This window comes from Symphalangus syndactylus, chromosome 4 (assembly GCF_028878055.3).
Source record: "Symphalangus syndactylus isolate Jambi chromosome 4, NHGRI_mSymSyn1-v2.1_pri, whole genome shotgun sequence".
Lineage (NCBI taxonomy): Eukaryota > Metazoa > Chordata > Mammalia > Primates > Hylobatidae > Symphalangus > Symphalangus syndactylus.
Window position 1 is genome coordinate 66,313,166 of NC_072426.2, and position 19,926 is coordinate 66,333,091.

At 38.4% G+C, this 19,926-nt stretch overlaps 1 protein-coding gene across 1 annotated transcript in view; it reads left to right on the forward strand.

The window, feature by feature from the left end:
* The window catches only part of GPR158 (G protein-coupled receptor 158), a 433,367-nt gene that overhangs the window by 32,335 nt on the left and 381,106 nt on the right, over positions 1–19,926 (forward strand). The window contains exon 2 of the mRNA XM_055274921.2: positions 14,278–14,383. Coding sequence (XP_055130896.1) covers positions 14,278–14,383 — 106 coding nt within the window. The remainder of the gene's footprint in view (positions 1–14,277; positions 14,384–19,926) is intronic.

A 19,926-nucleotide genomic window follows, 5' to 3' on the forward strand; every position in this document is an offset into this window, starting at 1 on the left:
TACATTAAGCAGAAGGAAACCTCCTCTTTGTCTGGGGGGAGACATTACCTCATCCCTCGAGGTTGATCGCTGCAAAACACAACCCTAGAAATGGTCCAAGTGGCTAAGTCAGGACTTGACATTCTTGGCATATCCAGCAAGACCATGATGGGAAGCTCAGGGCCCATGGCAGATTGCTTCTCCCAACAGGTCCATTTTGCTACATGACTCATTCATTGGTGCTTCTGGACAGATTTCTTCTCTTGCTGTGACTCTATTAGTCTATTCTTCCCCTTTTTAAACTGAATCATAAGATAGAATAGTGGTGCCCAACGTTTTTGGCACCTGGGACTAGTTTTTGAGGAAGACAATTTTTCCATCGGTGGTGGGGGAAGGGGGATGGTTTCAGGATGAAACTGTTCCACCTCAGATCATCAGGAATTAGGGTCTCATAAGGATCATGCAACCTAGATCCCTCACATATGCAGTTCACAATAGTGTTTGTGCTCCTATGAGAATCTAATGCCACCGCTGATCTGACAGGAAGTGAAGCTCAGGTGGTAATGCTCACTCACCTGCTGCCCACCTCCTGCCATGCTGCCTTGGTTCCTAACAGGTCGTGGACTCGTACCGGCCCATGACCCAGGGATTGAGGGACTCCTGGGATAGATCATAAGGTTATGTTTACTACTAGGTTGACTTTATATGATTCTACTTAAATAATCATAAAGGTATAGCTGGCAGGACAAGCAGGTTTTGGGGTTGATTAGTGGGCTTTGTGTTTTCATTTATAAGATCTTTAAGGACTCAGATAACAATGTAAATACTACCTTTCCTAATTAATATTCTCTGTTGGTTAGCTACTTTTGATACTATTTTACTCTTATGCTATCATTAAGACAACTACGTACTTTATGCCTAGTGGTTTGGTAAAGATAAAATGAGGTAATATATGTCAAAAGTTCTTTGAAAACTGGAAAGAGCTAAACACTTGTAGGAATTTAAAATATAATGTTTACCACATGGTATATTCAACTGTGCACAGCAGGGTTTATAGAATGTGTTTGCTTTGTTCATTAGTCACATAGCTTATTATTGGCCAGGGTTAGTAACCATTTTTGTTTCAATTGATTTTTCACATTTTAATATGCTAATAATGACAATTTTGCATCTCTAGCAAACATACAGAGATTATTTTTTCCTGCTTTTACTTTAATTTTAGCAAATGTTGCATTTAGAAATGGAAAGTTTTGAAAAAAGAAAAGTTTGTCTCAATTACCTACAGTGCTGTAATTGAAAGAGGAGAAAACACGTTTTAAAAGTTGATTGACAACTAAAGAAATGATGGCATTCAAGAGGCTTTTGTAAAAGAATAAACAAAATTTGCATCCTGTACATCTTATATTGATATATATGATATTCTTCTACCAACCATCTCATCACCAGAACCACTGTTCTCAGCATGAGATTCTTTGGTCCTGTGTGAATCTCTGTGTGTGTTTGTGTGTGTGTATTAGAATTGAGAAGTAAAAGAATAAAGAGAAGCATTGGAAACTGTGTCACATGGTGCTGGCAGCAAGAATATCTCAGCATTTCCTGATCACATGGTGGCCTCTACAAACTGTCAAATTTGGTAGGTCCCAAACCTGCTTTCACCTGAATTAACCTGCAAACCCACTAGAGCATGGGTTTGGGATTACTTGGAAACTGTACAGGAGAGCAGGTCACTTCCTGTTTTTTTGTTTTTTTTTTTCTTTGAGATGGAGTCTCACTCTGTTGCCCAGGCGGGAGTGCAGTGGCACGATCTCAGCTCACTGCAACCTCCACCTCCTGGGTTCGAGCAATTCTTCTGCCTCAGCCTCCCAAGTAGCTGGGACTACAGGTGCGTGCCACCACACCTGGCTATTTTTTTTTTTTTTTTTTTGTATTTTTAGTAGAGATGGGGTTTCACCATATTGGCCAGGCTAGTCTTGAACTCCTGACCTCTGATCCGCCTGCCTCGGCCTCCCAAAATCCTGGGATTACAGGTGTGAGCCACTGTGCCCAGCCACTTCCTGTTTTCTTTAGGCAGTTCTCTTTTATGTGTAATATGTAAATTGTATGGAATATGGTTTTCTACCTCCTTTATTCTTCTTTTTGACTGCTGTTAGATCTGTGTACAACTCTATCTCTTCCTCGTATAAGACAAACCTTTAAATGACCTGTGTCCTCTTACTGGATTGCCTATTCTTCAATACCCTCATCATGGCACTATGCCACATCAGAGGGCTGAACAGAATACAGAGCAACAGTGGTAATTCAGTGCTCAATGCATTTTGTGTAAATGAATGAATAAATTGTATCTTTACTTCTGTTTTTTTTTTTTCTTCCCACTAAACCAGAATCTTTTAAAGAGTGATATCCTATGCTTTGCATCTGCACTACCACCTAGCAAAGGGCCTTACATGTAGTAGGGACACACACACAAAATCTATTTTACAATCTATTTTATAACTGAAAAGTGTTACAGATAAAAGAAATATTAGTTAACTGTTGATATTATATTTTTATTTTTATCTTTGGCTCCAAAATCCTATCTGGTTTCTGGTGTCTTGACCCCGGCTTTGTTTACTCAGTGGCTTGTGACTTAAGTCTTAGTTGTGTTAGAGGAAAAGTTAGCCTTATCCTCAAATAACCTAGATTATCTGCTTATATTTGCTAAGTAAGCAGCCACCAAGTACTTTGGTACTAAGGTCATGCCTAATTGTGGTAGATTTGCCAAATATTTTCTCTGTCATTAAAGCCCTGGGAGAACTGTGTTCTTGGTGCTCTTGTACTTTTCGTAGTTCTGGGCTTGAGCTAAATGATAGAGATGCAGGGTGTTTTTGTGAGCAATGTTTTCTTAGTATGAGAGGCCCCAGATAAGGAAGAAACCCAAAGATGACTTCAGCTAAAACTTAAAAGTCATGAAATTATGAATTTAGAATCTTCAGTTACACAGTGACAAAAAGGAAATCACTCTTCTTCCATTCTCAAAAAAGTCTCTTGTTTCCCTTGAACCCACCCCATTTACAACTAGCCTGTGCAGTGTATTCTTCTATTGACATGCTATTTTGTTTGTAAGTAATTTTGCTTAAATAGTTGCTAGACACCTCGTTATTTTGCATTTTATTCACACAAGTCTGCTTTAAAAATCTCTTAATGTTGCTACATATACAACCAATCCATTTCTCTACTGCTGAATAGTGTGTGTTCTGTGCCCCTTTATGAATGAGTGAGGATTTCTATGAAAGAGAAACCCAAAAGCAGGATTTCTGGGTCATAGGGAGGGGTAAACTCAATTTTACTAAATATTGTAACATTACTTTCTAGACAGTGTGCATCAGTTTCCAGACCCACCAGCAGGGTTCCTGTAGCCTCACATTCCTGCCAACACTTGGCATTATACAGCTTTCTAAATATTTTTTTTTTGCCAGTCTAATAAATGTGTAGTGATATCTCATTATTGTTTTAATTTGCATTCCTGATTACCAATGTGCTTAAGCATTTCTTCATATGCTTGTGGGCCTATTTGGTTTACTTTTTTTGTAAACTGTTTATATTCCTTTACCTACTTCCTATTATAATTGCTATATTTTGTTGACTTGCAAGAAATCTTGGTGTATTCATGACATTATATCCTTGTAAATTTTAGACATTGCAAAATCATCCAATATGTCATCTTTCAGTTAACTTTGTCCATAATGTCCTCCCTTGAAAACTAGAATTTTGGCTGGGTGTGGTGGCTCAGACCTGTAATCCCAGCACTTTGGGAGGCCGAGGCGGGCAGATCACGAGGTCAGGAGATTGAGACCATCCTGGCCAACATGGTGAAACCCCATCTCTACTAAAAATACAAAAAATAGTGGGGCATGGTGGTGGGCGCCTGTAGTCCCAGCTACTCCGGAGACTGAGGCAGGAGAATTGCTTGAATCAGGGAGTCAGAGGTTGCAGTGAACTGGGATCGTGCCACTGCACTCCAGTCTGGCGACAGAGGGAGACTCTGTCTCAAGAAAAAAGAAAAAGAAAAGAAAAGAAAAGAAAACCAGAATTTAAAAAAATTTCTGATGTTTTTTACTTAATCAAAATTTTGCCTTGTGGTTTATGCTTTTGGGTTTTGTTTTTTGTCTCAGGGTGTTTTGTGCCACTATAATGATGCCTGAGACTAGGTAATTTATAATGATTAAAATCATTAGACATTTATTTGGCTCACAATAAATGATTAGAAGTTTATTTGACTCACAATTCCTGAGGCCAGGAAGTCCACTGTTGGGAGGCCACACCTGGTGAAGGTCTTGTTGCTGTGTCATCTTGTGGCAGGAGTGAAAGGATAAAAGAGCCTACTCGTGCACAGGAAAAAGGGATGGGGGGAGCACATGCACAAGAGGAGGCCGAATTTGCTTTTATAGCAAACCCACTCCCTTAATAACCACATTAATCCATTCATGAGGGCAGAGCCCTTATGACCAATCACCTCTTATAGGTCCCATCTCTTAACACCGTTGCACTGGGGATGAAGTTCCTAACACATGAACTCTGGGGGACACATTTAAGCCATAGCATTTAGGAAGCCTTCTGATACCCTGTCACAAAAATATTCTCTTATGTTATCAACTACTAACTTTATAATTCTACCTTTTGCAGTCAAGTTGTTAACATTTGGAATATACCTGTGTACATGGTATTGGGTAGTGATCCAGTTATTATATTTATCCATTAGTGGCCCAAGTTCCTAATACTACCTTCCTTTATCATACATGTAAGTGCCTCATATCCATATGTCTGTCTCTGAGCTATTTTGTTCCATGGCTTCCCATGTCTGCCACAATTGGATAGTATGTCCTAATATTTTGTTGGGCAAGTCCTCTTTTTCTTTTTCACAACTGACTTTTATTATTCTACTTAAACTTAAGCTATTTCTCAAAAATTCATACAGAATTTTGGTAGGTTGTGCATTAATTTTATACTTTCATTTGATGAGAATTGACACTTTTATTACAATGAATTATCCCCTTTCAGAGAATGGCATGTGTGTCAGTCCATTTTGCACTACTATAAAGAAATACCTGAGACTGGGTAATTTATAAAGAAAAGAGGTTTAGCTGGCTTACAGTTCTGCAGGCTGTACAGGAAGCATGGCAGCATCTGCTTCTGGGGAAGCTTCAGGGAGCTTTTACTCATGATGAAAGGCAAAGTGTGAGCAGGCGTCTTACATGGCAGGAGTAAGGCGGGGTGTGCTACACACTTTTGGACAACCAGAACTTACGAGAACATACTCACCATCACAAGAACAGCACTGAGGGGATGGTGCTAAGCCATTCATGATCCAATCACCTCCCACCAGGCCCCACCTCCAACACTGGGGATTACAATTCGACACGAGATTTAGGTGGGAACACAGATCCAAACCATATCAGTATGTTTCTCCATTTATTCAGATCATTTATTGTTCTTCATTAAGAGTTTTCAAAATTTTTCCATAGAAGTTTTGTGTATTCTTACTTAACTACTAGAGAATTTAGTTTTTTGGTTTTTTTTTTTTTTTGAGATGAGTCTTGCTTTGTTGCCCAGGCTAGAGTGCAGTGGCGCCATCTCGGCTCACTGCAACTTCTGCCTCCTGGGTTCAAGCGATTCTCTTGCCTCAGCCTCCCAAGTAGCTGGGAGTACAGGCACCCACCACCATGTCCAGCTAATTTTTGTATTTTTATTAAAGATGGAGTTTCACCATATTAGCCAGGCTGGTCTCGAACTCCTGACCTTGTGATCCGCCCGCCTTGGCCTCCCAAAGTGCTGGGATTATAGGCGTGAGCCATGGTGCCTGGACTGTAGGTTTTGTTACTATTTTAAATGTTGTCTTTTTAGTTACAATTTTTTTACTGGAGATTGTTGTAAAGAAATGCTAATGCTTTTTGTTCTTTGATCTGGTATCCAGCAACCTTGCTGAACTTTCTTATTCTCATATTTATCTGCTGATTTTAAATGATCATATCATGTACAAATAAAGACAAATTAATATCTTCACCTCTGATCTTTACATCTCATCTTTCCTTTTCAGTTTTTTTGGTTCTTATAGAATTAGTCAAAATTTCAGTGCTCTGTTACATAGCATCAGTGATACAGTAAGCATTCTTGCCTTAAAGGGAACATCTTAAAAAAAATTTCTCCCTTAAGAGTAGTGTTGCTCGAGGCAAGCTTTGCCAATTTAAGAAAGTTTCCTTCTATTTGTAGTTTGCCATTAAAAATAATTTAGTTGTTGAACTTTGTAAAATGCCTCTTTAGTTTGATTAAAATAATTTTTTCTCATTTCTTTTATTTTGAATTTTTTGATATATTTTTCTAGTGCTAAAACAACCTTTCATTCTGATCTATATTCCACTATATCATGACATATAATTATTTTAATATATTTAAACATTTGTTTAGCCCATATTTCCTTTAAGACTCTTAAATCTATATGCGTAGTTAAAATGTGGCTGCATTTTTTTTTTATTGCCCTCGTGGTTTGGAATAAAAATCATGTGATGTGAACTGGGTGGGTTTTTTTTTCTTTTTGTTTGTGAAAACATAAAAACAGAATTGTTCCTTAAAAGTCAGGTAGAATTCGTATATAAAGCCATCTAGGCCTGAAGTTTTCAGGGAAGTGAATGATTTAAATTTTTTATGCTTTATTGCACTATTAATGTTTTTTCTTCCTTTTGGGGCCAACTGGCATTTTATATTGTCTGTCAACTTATCCTTTTAATCCTTCTCTTTTAGTTTTTCAAAATTTGTTAGAGAACAATTTATCCTAATACTGCTTTTTAAACATTCCTTTTTATCTCTTCATTCTGCATATTATTTGCATATTTTCTGTTTATTTGCATATTGTCTCTTTAATTCTTGAGTCTCCATTATTATTACTATATTTTTTCTTTTGAGATGGAGTCTCGCTCTTTCGCCCAGGCTGGAGTACAGTGGCGCGATCTCGGCTCACTGCAAGCTCTGCATCCCAGGTTCACGCCATTCTCCTGCATCAGCCTCCCGAGTAGCTGGGACTACAGGTGCCGGCCACCACGCCCGGCTAATTTTTTGTATTTTTAGTAGAGATGGGGTTTCACCGTGTTAGCCAGGATGGTCTTGATCTCCTGACCTCATAATCTGCCGGCCTCGGCCTCCTAAAATGCTGGGATTACAGGCGTGAGCCACCACGCCTGGCCTAGTCTCCCTTATTTATTTATTTATTTTTTAAAAAACTGGTTTTTTATAACTAGAAAGTTTTTAAAACTATTTTAAAATACTTTTAGACTTTCAGAAGATTAGTAAAGCTAGAAAAGAAAGTTTCTATATACTCTTTACGCAGCTTCCTGTAGTAATACATCTTACAGAACCATGGCAAAATTATCAAAAGTAAGGAGCTAATATTCACTAAACTACAGGCTTCATTCAGGTTTCCTGTTTTTCCACTAATGTCCCTTTTCTGTTCCAGGATATAAATCAGGATACCATATATTACGGTATGAACTGTGTTCTCCAAAAATTGATATGTTGCATTCCTAACCTCCAATATCTCAGAATGTGATTGTATTTGGTGATAGGATCTTTAAAGAAGTTAAAATGAGGTCAGTTAGGGTGGGTCCTAATCCAGCATGACTGATGTCCTTATAAGCAATGAGGAGACAGACATGCACAGAGGTGTAAGACCATGTGAAGACACAAGGTCAAGTCAAGGAGAGAAGCTCAGAAGAAAGCAACTCTGCTGACTCCTTTATGTTAAACTTCTAGCTTAAAGAATGGTGAGAAAATAAAAGTTCTGTTGTTTAAATCACCCAGTCTGAGATACTTGTTTATGGCAGCCTTAACAAACTAATACACCATATTTTATTTGCTTGTTGTGTTTCCGTAGAAAGTTTTATTTCAAATTCAGCAGTCCTGCCTTTTTATATTTCTTCTAAATTTTGTTAAAAATCTAAGCGGCTCCATAGCAACATTATTTACAAGAGCCAAAAAGGGGAAGGAACTCAGCGGGCCCACCGCAGATGAATGGCTAAACAAAATGTGGCGTATATATAAAATGGAATCTTGTTAAGCCTTAAAAAGGAACGAAATTCTGACACATGCTACAACATGGATGAACCTCAGGGACATTATACTAAGTGAAATAAGCCAGTCATGAAAAGGCAAATACTGTATGATTCCACATACATGAGGAACCTAGAGGAGTTAAATTCATAGAGACAGAAAGTAGAAAGGTAGTTCTAATCCAAGAGCTTGGCAGAGTTGGGGAATAGGGATTTGTCACTTAAAGAGAACAGAGTTTCAGTTTTGCAAGATGAAAAGAGTTCTCAAGATTGGTTGCACAATAATATGTATGAACTCAATACTACAAAAGCGTACATTAAAAATGGTTAAGATGGTAAATTGTGTTATGTATATTTTACCACAATTAAAAAGCCAAAACATGGCTGGGCACAGTGGCTCATGCCTGCAATCCTAGCACTTTGGGAGGCTGAGGCAGGTGGTTCACCTGAGGTCAGGAGTTCCAGACAAGCCTGGCCAACATAGTGAAACCCAGTCTCTACTAAAAATACAAAAATTATCAGGGCGTGGTGGTGCACACCTGTAGTCCCAGCTACTCAGGAGGCTGAGGCAGGAGAATCACTTCAGCCGGGGAGGTGGAGGTTGCAGTGGGCTGAGATCGTGCCACTGTACTCCAGCCTGGGTGACAGAGACTCTGTCTCAAAAAGCCAAAACACAAAACCACAAACCAGCTCCTTCTTTAGTCCATGTCTGTCTTTTTATGTTTATCAGCGGCAGCTAGAAAGAGCCAAGTGTAGTACTTTCTGCATTTGTCTAGAAGCTTCCTCAGCTGGATCTACAAATTCACTTGTTCACAGGTGACGGTGCTGTCAAACTTTCTGCCTACTATATAACAAAAGTCCCTTTTGTTCCTGCCTTCAATAACATTTTCTTCATTCTCCTTCAAAACTCACCAACAAATTCCCACTTTCATTAACCATCACTGAGGCCCTTTTAGCTTTCGCTTGTTCCCAAGGCCACTGGCATAGATTTAGAGTTTTGATTATGGCAGCAATCCGTTTCCAGGCACCGGATTCTGTTCTGGTTGTCTATTGTTAGAAGTGAATGACTGATGGCAGCTGATCTACAGGCACCTGTTTTCATCAATCTATTTCAGCACAACTTCTACCTTGATATCCCATCAATGTTGACTACATATGCTGTTACTGTCCATTTTTTTTGTAGTGATGGAGCAGAAAAATTACTGTCCAAGGTAACACGGGGAGGGAAGAAAAGCAGAATTTCAAGTCTTTCCATCAATCTATCCAATCTCTCTTTCTATCCAGTCCTCCATAGCAGTTTATGACATTTTCAATTTGCTTGGGTATTTTTTTGAGGGAGGAGGATGCCAGTTTAGCTGCTCCTTGCTTCTCTCATGTCTGCAATTCTTCCAAAGTTAATTTTGGGTGTGGGCTGATTTAGGAGCTGAGGAAAAATGTTAAAAAAGATATAGACCATGGAAATTTTAGTGGGGAAAACATATTGAAAATCAAATATTATAATATAGCATGCTAATTGATGTGAAGAAGGTAAGCACAGTGCATTATGGGAGAATAAAGGACTCTCTTCCATATCAGACTTGGAGTTCATGGGAGGCTTTAGGAAGTGGCCAGGTAGGAGTTATAATGTAAGGCATAGTTTAGGCAAAGGGACTTCAGCTATAAAGGCATCTGTGAAAGAATGGTTGAGATATCATGAATTTTTTAGGACCCTAAATGTAGTTCTGAATTGTCTAGAACAAGGAATATATGCGTGAGAGTGGTTGGAGAAGTTAGAATTAGGAGGGCCCTGTTACGTCATTCCAAGGAACTTGGATTTTATTCTTTAGGAAAGTGAGCAATATTGATTTCCAGTAGGGAATTGTCAGGATCGGGTTTATATGTTTCAAATATTACATAGAAAGCAGTGTATGATTCTTGGGCTTCAGCAACCCTTACTTGCATGGGAACTTTCTAAAATCCTGGAATGGGTACTAGAAATGAGTTTTGTGGTCAACTGTTTTTGTAAAATTTGCAAAAATAAAATATTTTGAATGCAATGGTCTCTTTCTGGTATAATGTGCCTCCGTTACACTTTTCCTAGGCTGTGGGCAGTTTTGCAAACTGGTTAAGAGGAAGTTTAGGATTTTTTCAGTCTGGGTTTAGCAATATATATTAAAGTTGTTTGTGGTCACTTCTGCGTATAGTGAAGTTACTGGTCATTCTTGTATAGAAATGGCTTCTGGTAATACTCTTAATGCCCATGGTGCCTACCCATCCAACAGTTATCACCCAAAGACCTAGGGCCAAAGATCATCTCGTCACGTAAATGTGTATTCATGATTTTGTTTTTCTTAAAGAAGGTCCCTAAACCATATAAACTTCAAGAGCTACAAACCAGGATCTTTACTTGGAGCAATGCCAAACAGGACCCAAGAGTATGCTATTAAATTTTTTTAACCCGTGAAAGATGAGGGCCTGAAGCAAGGCATTGGCCATGCATATGGAAAAGAAGAGTCAAGATACAAGAAGCACAAAGGGAGTCCAACCTATGGCACTTGGCCATTGCTTTGATTTGGAGGTCCATTCATAGAGAAAGACCAGTAGGGAAATCGTGTTTGATGGGCTGAATCCTGCTTCGGGCTTGTTGTTCTATTGATGGACAGATAGAGGAAAATGCTGGTCTGCAGTGTAGCTAAGCACCCAGGTGTTTACGGGATCCTATTTGCTATATTTTCCATTCTCTGGAGGCCACTTACAGGCTTTTTTTTGGCCCTCACTTTCCTGTCCTGAGGCCATGAAACAGCAGCCCGCTTTTCACTCTCAGAATTTCCCAGGAGCCCTCAACCCGAGATGCCCACTCAGGGAATACAGGGCACAGGTGCGATGGGGCTGTCACCCGGCCCGGTCTGCGACGGGACACGTGGTCCTTGGGTGTTGGATCTTTGAGTCCCTTTCAGCAGGATGCTTTTCCCCACAAAGAGAGGGTTTTCTTTCTGTTATATCCCCCAAACCTCCGCTTCTCCCTGACAGGAAGTCTACAGCGCCTTCCCCAGGGTTCTGTAAGTCTCTGGGCACCTAGGCTTAGGCTGTAATGAAGAAGGCTCATTGTTGATTTCCCAGCTGGGAAACATAGCTCATTATCTTCCACGGTTTTGCGCAAGCCTGGAATGCTTCACGAGCTGTGCTTGAGATCTGCGGTGACTTTTCAGTTTCCATGTACGAACTTGGAATGAAGGGCAAAAACTTTCAGTCAGTTGAACTGCCTTTTTCTGAAGTCAGTTTTCTCCGGGGAAGGAAACGACCACAGTAATTGCAGCTTTTTATTTTCCAAGTTGGCCGATGTTTGAGTAAGCTGGAAGATTTGAGATTTCCACTGTCTGGGAACTGGACTGCTCTGGCAGGATTGTTGAGAAAAACTTGACTTCGTTAGAACCAACAATTGTGGAACGAGTAGAAATGCATATTGATTAGTTTGCCAATTACAAATACTTTCTAAATAAGATATTCAAGAAAGATAACCAAAATGTAGTGGACAACAGTAGTCCAATGAGAAGCTTTATGATACTGGTGATTTAGAGAGTGCTTATAAACCTGCTCTAATTATACCTTGAAGTGTGTTGAGTCAGAAATTTCACCTCAGTGAGACTTACCTGACCACCCTTTAAAAAAATTAAAAATTTTTCTATTTCATCCCCTTTATATGCTGGAAGTTGTTTTCCCCATGGAACTTATATTTTTTTGTAAAATATAGTATAATTTAATCATTTATTTTACCTATTTTTCTATCCCACACTAGAATTAAGCTCTATGAAGGCAGGATTTTATGTTCCTACTTACTGATGCATTTCAAAAAGCAAGAACAATTCTGGCACATAGTAAGCACTCACTGAGTATCTACTGAATCAGTGAAAGAAAGTTATTTCCAAAGAGCATAAAGTAGAACCAGAAGTGGGCTTACATGAATAGATTAACTTTGGTGGGACATAGTTCGATTGAAAGTTCTAGTAGTGAAAGCAGTCAGTAAGTCAACAAATGGTTATTGAAGCCCTACTTTACTCCAAATGATAGCTTTCCAAATCCTGCAGAATTTAGCATCCACTGTCCATTAAACACTTTGGTCATTTTCAAAATGTCTTATGCCTTCTAGTGTTCCTTCAGGGTAGGTTTGCCTTTCTGTCGTGCATAGTGTATCTTACAGTGATATGTACATACCAGACGATAAATATTTGTTGAAAGAGGAAAGGCGTGAACTGGATTAAGGCATTAGGTTACTTGGAAATCCATTTATTTATCACATAAACATTTATTTTATTGCATTATGGCCCACAACAGTAATATTTTGCAAAATGGGGTCTATATTTCTGAACGATCAGCATGTTTTCTGTAACTTTTGTGTTTTCATTTCACTGATCATCTGGAAAATCAACTCAAACATATTCTGGATTATCTGGATAAACCAAACACTGGCAGGAGGTTTTAGTGTCCCTATTTATTTCTGTGTATCTTTTGAGCATGTAGGCACTAGGTAATGTAGTACTTTTCTCACAGGTTAAAGAAAAGAACAGAGGCAGACTGAAAAAAGAAATGATTTATTCACCCCAAAGGAAGCCCAAATGGCATTAAGCCATGCTGTTAGAATGCTTCGCAGTAGTTTAAAAGGAGAAAAGAGATGAAATGAGTCATAAGATGCGTGGCAAAATAGGATTGCTGAACTAGCAGTCAGTACTATATTCCTGTTTTGAGAGGTGATTTTGTTTTGGCAAAGCATAATGTTTGGTTTTCTTAAATTAATGTTTTAAATTTGGTTTTTGTTGGTTTTATAGTTTTGTTTGCATTTAATTTGTAATTCTGTGGGATTCTTTGTAGCTACAGGAGCTATAAAATCAGGAATTTGAGCCTACTTTTATATGTATGAGTGATATCATAATGAAAAATTGTTTAAATTAGGGGTGTGGGACCTCGAAAATGTGTTTTTACTTTGAGTAGTTTGTAGTGGGATATATATACTTTACTTAAGTTTATGAAAAACTACGTTATAAAGCTTCAGGGCCCAGGATGCAGAATACTTTTTTTTTTTTTTTTTTTTTTTTTTTTTTTTTTTTTTGAGACGGAGTCTTGCTCTTTCGCCCAGGCTGGAGTGCAGTGGCGCCATCTCGGCTCACTGCAAGCTCCGCCTCCCGGGTTCACGCCATTCTCCTGCCTCAGCCTCTCCGAGTAGCTGGGACTACAGGCGCCCGCCACCACGCCCGGCTAATTTTTTGTATTTTAAGTAGAGACGGGGTTTCACTGTGGTCTCGATCTCCTGACCTCGTGATCCGCCCGCCTCGGCCTCCCAAAGTGCTGGGATTACAAGCGTGAGCCACCGCGCCCGGCTAGGATGCAGAATACTTATTTCAATAAAGTCCATGTGTGATAGTGCAGTGTTGGACAGATATTTCTGTGGCAACTGCTGCTAGTGGTGCTGGTGGTGGTGAAAAATAGAAAGGAGGGAATCTTAGGAAAATATAGAGAGAAAATTGGTTGGAGGAAGTGGAGGAATTTTAGACCAACTTGGAGCTTTCTTTGCAATTTAGCTTTTGACTGGCTCTGAATTTGTGAGTTGTCTTTCTTAGTGACACTTCTCAAATGGCTAAGTGAAATGCAGTCTCTTCGTTTCCAGATTTAAAAGAAAAAAAATGTAGTCAGCATTTCTGTAGTGAGGCAAATCTCTGTTTAATGTGGAACACTGGGAGACCTAAAGAGCTGTTTAGAGTTATTAGAATGAGAGATCAGAGGAAAGAGATGCTTGTTTTCTGATACCGTCCTCCCTGCTCCTCAATCTTCCTAGCCCTGCAATGGGAAGTAGGAGTAGAAAGAAATGAACTGAAGGCTTTATTTTAATTTACTTTACTAGAAGGGGTTCTGAGAGCAAGTGTTATTTTAGAGTCACATTTTCTGCCATGTCTAGAGCAATATTGTCTGGGAGTTCAGGCAATCAACACATATTTATTGAGCACCTATTATGTACCAGGCATTATATAAGGAAGTGAAGACAGCTCCCTGCCTTTGGACTTACATAAAGCCAATACTTAATGATTTTCTTATACTGTGTGTCTTCTCTTGGTACACTTTGGTTGGATATGAGTAGGCAATTTGACAATTTTTGGCATGTTCTTTATGATAATTTTCTAATTTCAAGCTTAAAATACAGAGAAATCATAAATGTCCAGATTAATTTGTTCTTTTTATCCTTTTCTGTTTCTAGGGGTGCCATGAAAGTTGACATAAATGTTCAGAAAGTGGACATTGACCAATGCTCAAGTGATGGCTGGTTTTCAGGAACTCATAAATGTCACCTCAACAATTCAGAGGTAAGAGGATGAAAATAAAATCCTCTTTAAGCTCAGGAATACATTATTTTGAATATGTTATATTTGTTGGGTAAATGAACAAGAGGCATCTTACTGGGAAAAAAATCTATGTAGGTCTCAGTGCTGCCAAATGAACTAAAATAGGAGTAGAAAATAAAATTTGTGTAGAATAACTGTTCATTTGGGGACTGAAAGAAGGCCAAAACTACAATTACATCTGAAGTTTGAGTTTAGTCAAAGCCTGGCCCTATTCTTCAAAATGGGCTGGAAATTTAAAATAGTCCTGAGATGAGAAACCAGTCCCAGGAATGGTCAAATTATCCTGTTTGATTTATTTATTTATTTATTTATTTATTTATTTGAGACGGAGTCTCACTCTGCCACCCAGGCTGCAGTGCAGTGGTGCGATCTCGGCTCACTGCAAGCTTCACCTCCCGGGTTCACGCCATTCTCCTGCCTCAGCCTCCGGAGTAGCTGGGACTACAGGCGTCCGCCACCACGCCTGGCTAATTTTTTGTATTTTTTTTTTAGTAGAGACGGGGTTTCACCATGTTAGCCAGGATGGTCTCAATCTCCTGACCTTGTGATCTGCCCCCCTCGGTCTCCCAAAGTGCTGGGATTACAGGCGTGAGCCACCGTGCCCGGCCATCAAATTATGCCTGTTTTTATGGAATACGATACTTACTGAAATATTGGTGGTATTCATTCAGACACACTGCTATCTGCTAGAAGAGCACTAGCGAAGGCATGGTGGGGCACTTTTGAAAACAAGGAGAAAACACTGTACAGGGTCCTGGAAAGGAATTGTGTATATGTGTGTGTATTTGTTCAGTTTTTAGTCCCTATCCGTGCTTGATTTGATGATACTCTGGTTGATAGGAAACAGGCATGGAGATCATGCTTCTGGAAATAAGACTATCACTTGTCTTTTGTGGTTTCAGAGAAGGAATATGATGACATACTAGTGATTTCATTTTTAGTAGTCCATTTCTGAGGTCCTCAAACCATGGAACAAACATACAATAAAGTTCTTGATCTTAAATACTTGGGCTAGTCCAACATTGATTCCATGAGTCTGTGAGGAAAGTCAGCTTGCTTTATTTAAAATAGAAGGGATATTTCCACAAATGTAGTAATCTACAACTGTAATTTGAATTTTTGCCATTTGTGAAAGGTGATTGTATATAGTGTAATTTTTAAGGAAGGAATTTTAAATCAGAAGGAAATTTAGCAATAAGCACTTATTTGTGCCATTACACAAATGCACAGACAGGTGCACAGGTATACATGCATGCATATACATGTATATATGCCCATTGAATGTTTACCATGTATACACCCACCACCCATACTCCTGACACACACAACCCAGATACCCCTGTACTCCCACACTCCCAAATATCTTTTCACTGTTTCTCACATCCGCCATGCATTCCGCACACACTTCCACCCTGCCACCCTGCCACCACACTCTCCACAGCATCCCTCAATCCTCTTGCCCCCAACCTGTAAGTAGCCCCCGTAATGCCCCATATCCCTCTAAATCTATCACATCTCTCCACCATATCCTGGTGATCCCCCACTTCATCAATACATTCCCACAGCCCCCCCATTCCCTCACATCCACACACTTCCTCCCACATCTCCATACACCTCCACAGAGACTGCCATCCACAGTTAATGTTTCTGCCTTGCTAACTCACAAAATTGAGCTCTTCTTTTTGTCGCCTTTAATTGTTCTTAGGGTTTTGAACATTTCTGAGCCTCCACTCGGATGATTCTGGCATTTCTAAGATGTGAATTTCAATCGCTTGGCCTGGTGAATATCTTTACCCTGATTATCATCTCCATGCCAAATGTCTAGAGCAATATTGTTCTGTTAGGAGCAGATAGCCACTTAGCGTTGTCTTTTAGCTAGAGTGGACTTTTTTCTGCATGGGTGTCATATTGTGGATATCGATCTGTGTGTGTTCATTTCTATATAGCCTTGTGTTAGTGGTGCTCCTGGGTGGTTCAATAAGCAGTCTGCCTAGAAACAAGGAGATACTTACTTTTCAGTTTGTTACAGTTGCTGCTTGCCTCTAATAATCATGGTGTGGTTTTGTGTCCTTACAGCGCATCTGTTTATTTGACTAGATGGTCATACTGCAAGAACCTCTTTCTCCTTTTGGAAGATTGATTTATTTTCATTGCATCAGGATGATTAATTTTCTGGGTTTTGTGTCTTTTTAAAGCTTTGAAATAGACTAGGTTATTTCAAGATAAAATATTATCCTCTATTCTGATTAACAAAGATTAGGTTGAAATTTATAACTTTGGGGATTATATATGGGAGCATTATATTTATTACATTCCTACTGAAAAAAGTGGAAAAAATATTCTATAATTTCATTTGAAAATATTGTAGAAAGAGGCTGAGTGATCAAAAAGTATCAAAACGATGGATCTACAGAGTGTATGTTCAACTTGCACTCTGTCACTCTCGCCCCCTTTCGTTGCCCAGGTACTGCAGTTGGGAAGAAAGAATCTTTGTGTCGTGGGCTATGCTCAGGAGGCCCTCATAGGGTAATCTTCCCTGCACAGGTTTGTCCTGGAACTCTTCACACATTGTATTGGGCTTCTCTAAGGTTGTATAGTTTGTGCCGGTCACTCTAGGTACCTGCAACAGTTCTGGACCACATCCTCAGTGTAGTTACTGGGAATAGTCTTTCAATTCCTTTCCCATGCAGATGTGAGTTACAGATTAGAAGCTGGCTTCTCTGGAGGTTTTTACTGCTTAGGCAAACAGAAAGAAACACGTCTCGCTTGTGGCATTTTTCATGTGTTCTGGCTCTACTTTATTCTTTGTAACAACCCCTCTGATACCACCCCAAGGATCGCTGTGTAAACTGGCCTATTTTGGGAAGCACTTAATGTGATCCACATTTGTAGGACGTAGGGTCCTGTCTTTATGAATGTCCATATCGTTAGAAATAAAGACACTCATCTTGGTTTACGGTGGGTTTTATCTTGCTAATGTTTAACATTCTTCTCTTGTCAACAATAGAGAAATTTACAAATTTCAAAGTTATAAATGAGGCAGGCTTTTCACTGTAAAAAATTTTCTAACGATGTTGGAAAACTTTCCAGCCTCTAGGGTATGTACAACCAAAATATCAGGTCTGATGTTGCAAACAGATAAGTGATATGGAACCAATGACAAAAGCCTCAGGAACATTTTAGAAAGGCATGGAATGGTTTGTGAAGAAAATAATGTCTCAGTGAGTTTAGGTCTTCACAAGGTCTAGGAGGCCACTAAGCATTTTTTGAAGGACATGCCTTCGTAACTAATCTAGATTACTGTAAAACAGATTTGGTCAGTTTTCACATCCTCTCCTATAGAATAGTTTAAACATAAAATTAATTGATATTAATTTTTGTTTTAAATATTTTCTTTTGCTTTGTTTCCACTAAAAGAAGTTTTAAAAAACCATTGTTTGAAATAGGAAATATTAGGAGAGTATCCTGGAAACTTTTTGGTTATATTCTATTAGTAAATACCTTTTAAACATCAGTCCATGGTATAGGTATATTTTAAATTTAGAGTGTATATACATCTTTTATTATATTTTTTAGGTATATTATAAATCAGAAAATTTTACAAGGTTGAGGTGAAGACGAAATAATATTTTAATATAAATTATATTTGTTAAAAGAATTATATTTATAGCAATATAATTGATTCATAATTTTTATAAAATTTTTAGTGAGACTATTAGGATTATGTCATAATTTTTGAAAATCTCAGTTTAATACTTAGTAATGCAGTGATTCAGAGGTCTCTAAGTTCACTTTATTTTTATGCTTAGTTTTAATATCTGTCATGGTTGAAAAAGATTCCTCACAAGGAGAAATCTGTCCAAATTGAAGTAATAAATTGTCAACTATGTTTGCTACCAATTTTTGCAGAGTTTTTCTTTGCAGAGATACAGCAGGTAATTCTTCATCTTACTTGGTGTCAATTGGTCCTTGCAAACTAATTAGAAAGCTGGTCATTTTAATATTTTAAAGGAATCGGTGAAAAACCCCCTGAATCTCTTCATATTAAAGCAGACTAGGACATTTTATTTCCAAGTTTAAACTGTAGAGGTATGTGAATATTTATAGGTTTCGGCAACAAAAACCACTTAACGCTGAAAACATTTTGAAATATCCATTTTCAAAATGCTCACTTGAAAACACTGTCTCATGGATTGTTAAAATGGCTTTGAAGGAATGGTTTTTTGTTGTTGTTGTTGTTTTAAATACCTGTTTCATAGACACTATTGACAACCAACCACTTGCCATCCCAGAACAGATCAGCAAATTTGGAACATTTGCCTTTTTTTGTAAAAAGCAATGTATAACCCATCTTTAAGCTCAGAAGTTAGCAGCTCATTTTGAGATAATCAGAGAATCTTTATGGGGGAAGATTTTCTGGGTCACACACCATCTCGTGAAGAATTGTAAATATTTTACACTTTAAAACAATACACTCTGAAAATTCATCTAAATGGCCAAATATAAAGGCAATAAATGGAAAATTGAAGCAAATGAAGGAACCCAGTGACCAGTGTCAATGTTTTTCTGTCTTGAAACTCCCAGTTTTCCTTCAGGATGTCTCAAGTGCCTTCTCAGATTTGTGCTTATGTGAAGTATAGATTGAGTGAGGGCATTAATATTAATCCAAGTCCTAAATAAAACAAGGCTTAACAGCTTAGGTTTCTTTTATTAAAAAGTTAAATGTAAACAGAAGTTCTAGTATTTTCTTTTTGCATGCCAATTAAAGTCGTGTTTATTCTGCTTTGGAGACCACTTTCTGAAGATATCAGATTCACTGAAGTGGTTGTGTTATCACCCCAGTCATTGGTCTTATATTGCTCTAAGACAGTTTCCCATATCGTCTCTTTTCTATGGAATGTATTGGGTGAAAACCTACTTGTAATTCTTTACTCTTACATTAGATGTAGTTTAATGAGTCTCTAAAGATAAATTTTAAAGAAGGCTAAAAAGGTAAGAAAACATATCATTTGGTATATGAGAAGAGGAATAGAATGTAAAGATTCAAAGAAAGCAGAAAAACCCTCTTACATACCAAATGTAACTTACTCATTTGACTACAGTGGGTTTAGAGTACTTTTCTAGAGATCTTTCATTTAGTTTAACTTTTCACTTACTGAATCACTTAGAAATAGCTATGTGTCAGTTCCATCTTGTGGCTGCTATCTCACCATTGCTCTTCTTTTCTCCAGAAAGTTTCTGTTTAAAAAATACTATTGTTCACCTATTTCTAGAGCTATGCTGTCTAGTATGATAGCCACTAGCCACATGTTGCTTCTGAAGTTTAAACCAATTAAAATTAAACAAAATCAGAAAAGGAAGTTTCTGGCCTCACTAACCTGATTTCAAGCATTTAATAGGCCATGTAACTAGTGGCTACCACGTTGAAAAGTACAGTGGACAGCTCTGCCCTAGGGATATAGTCTAGCTTATAGTGTAGTCAAGCCACACAGGGTTTTTAAAAC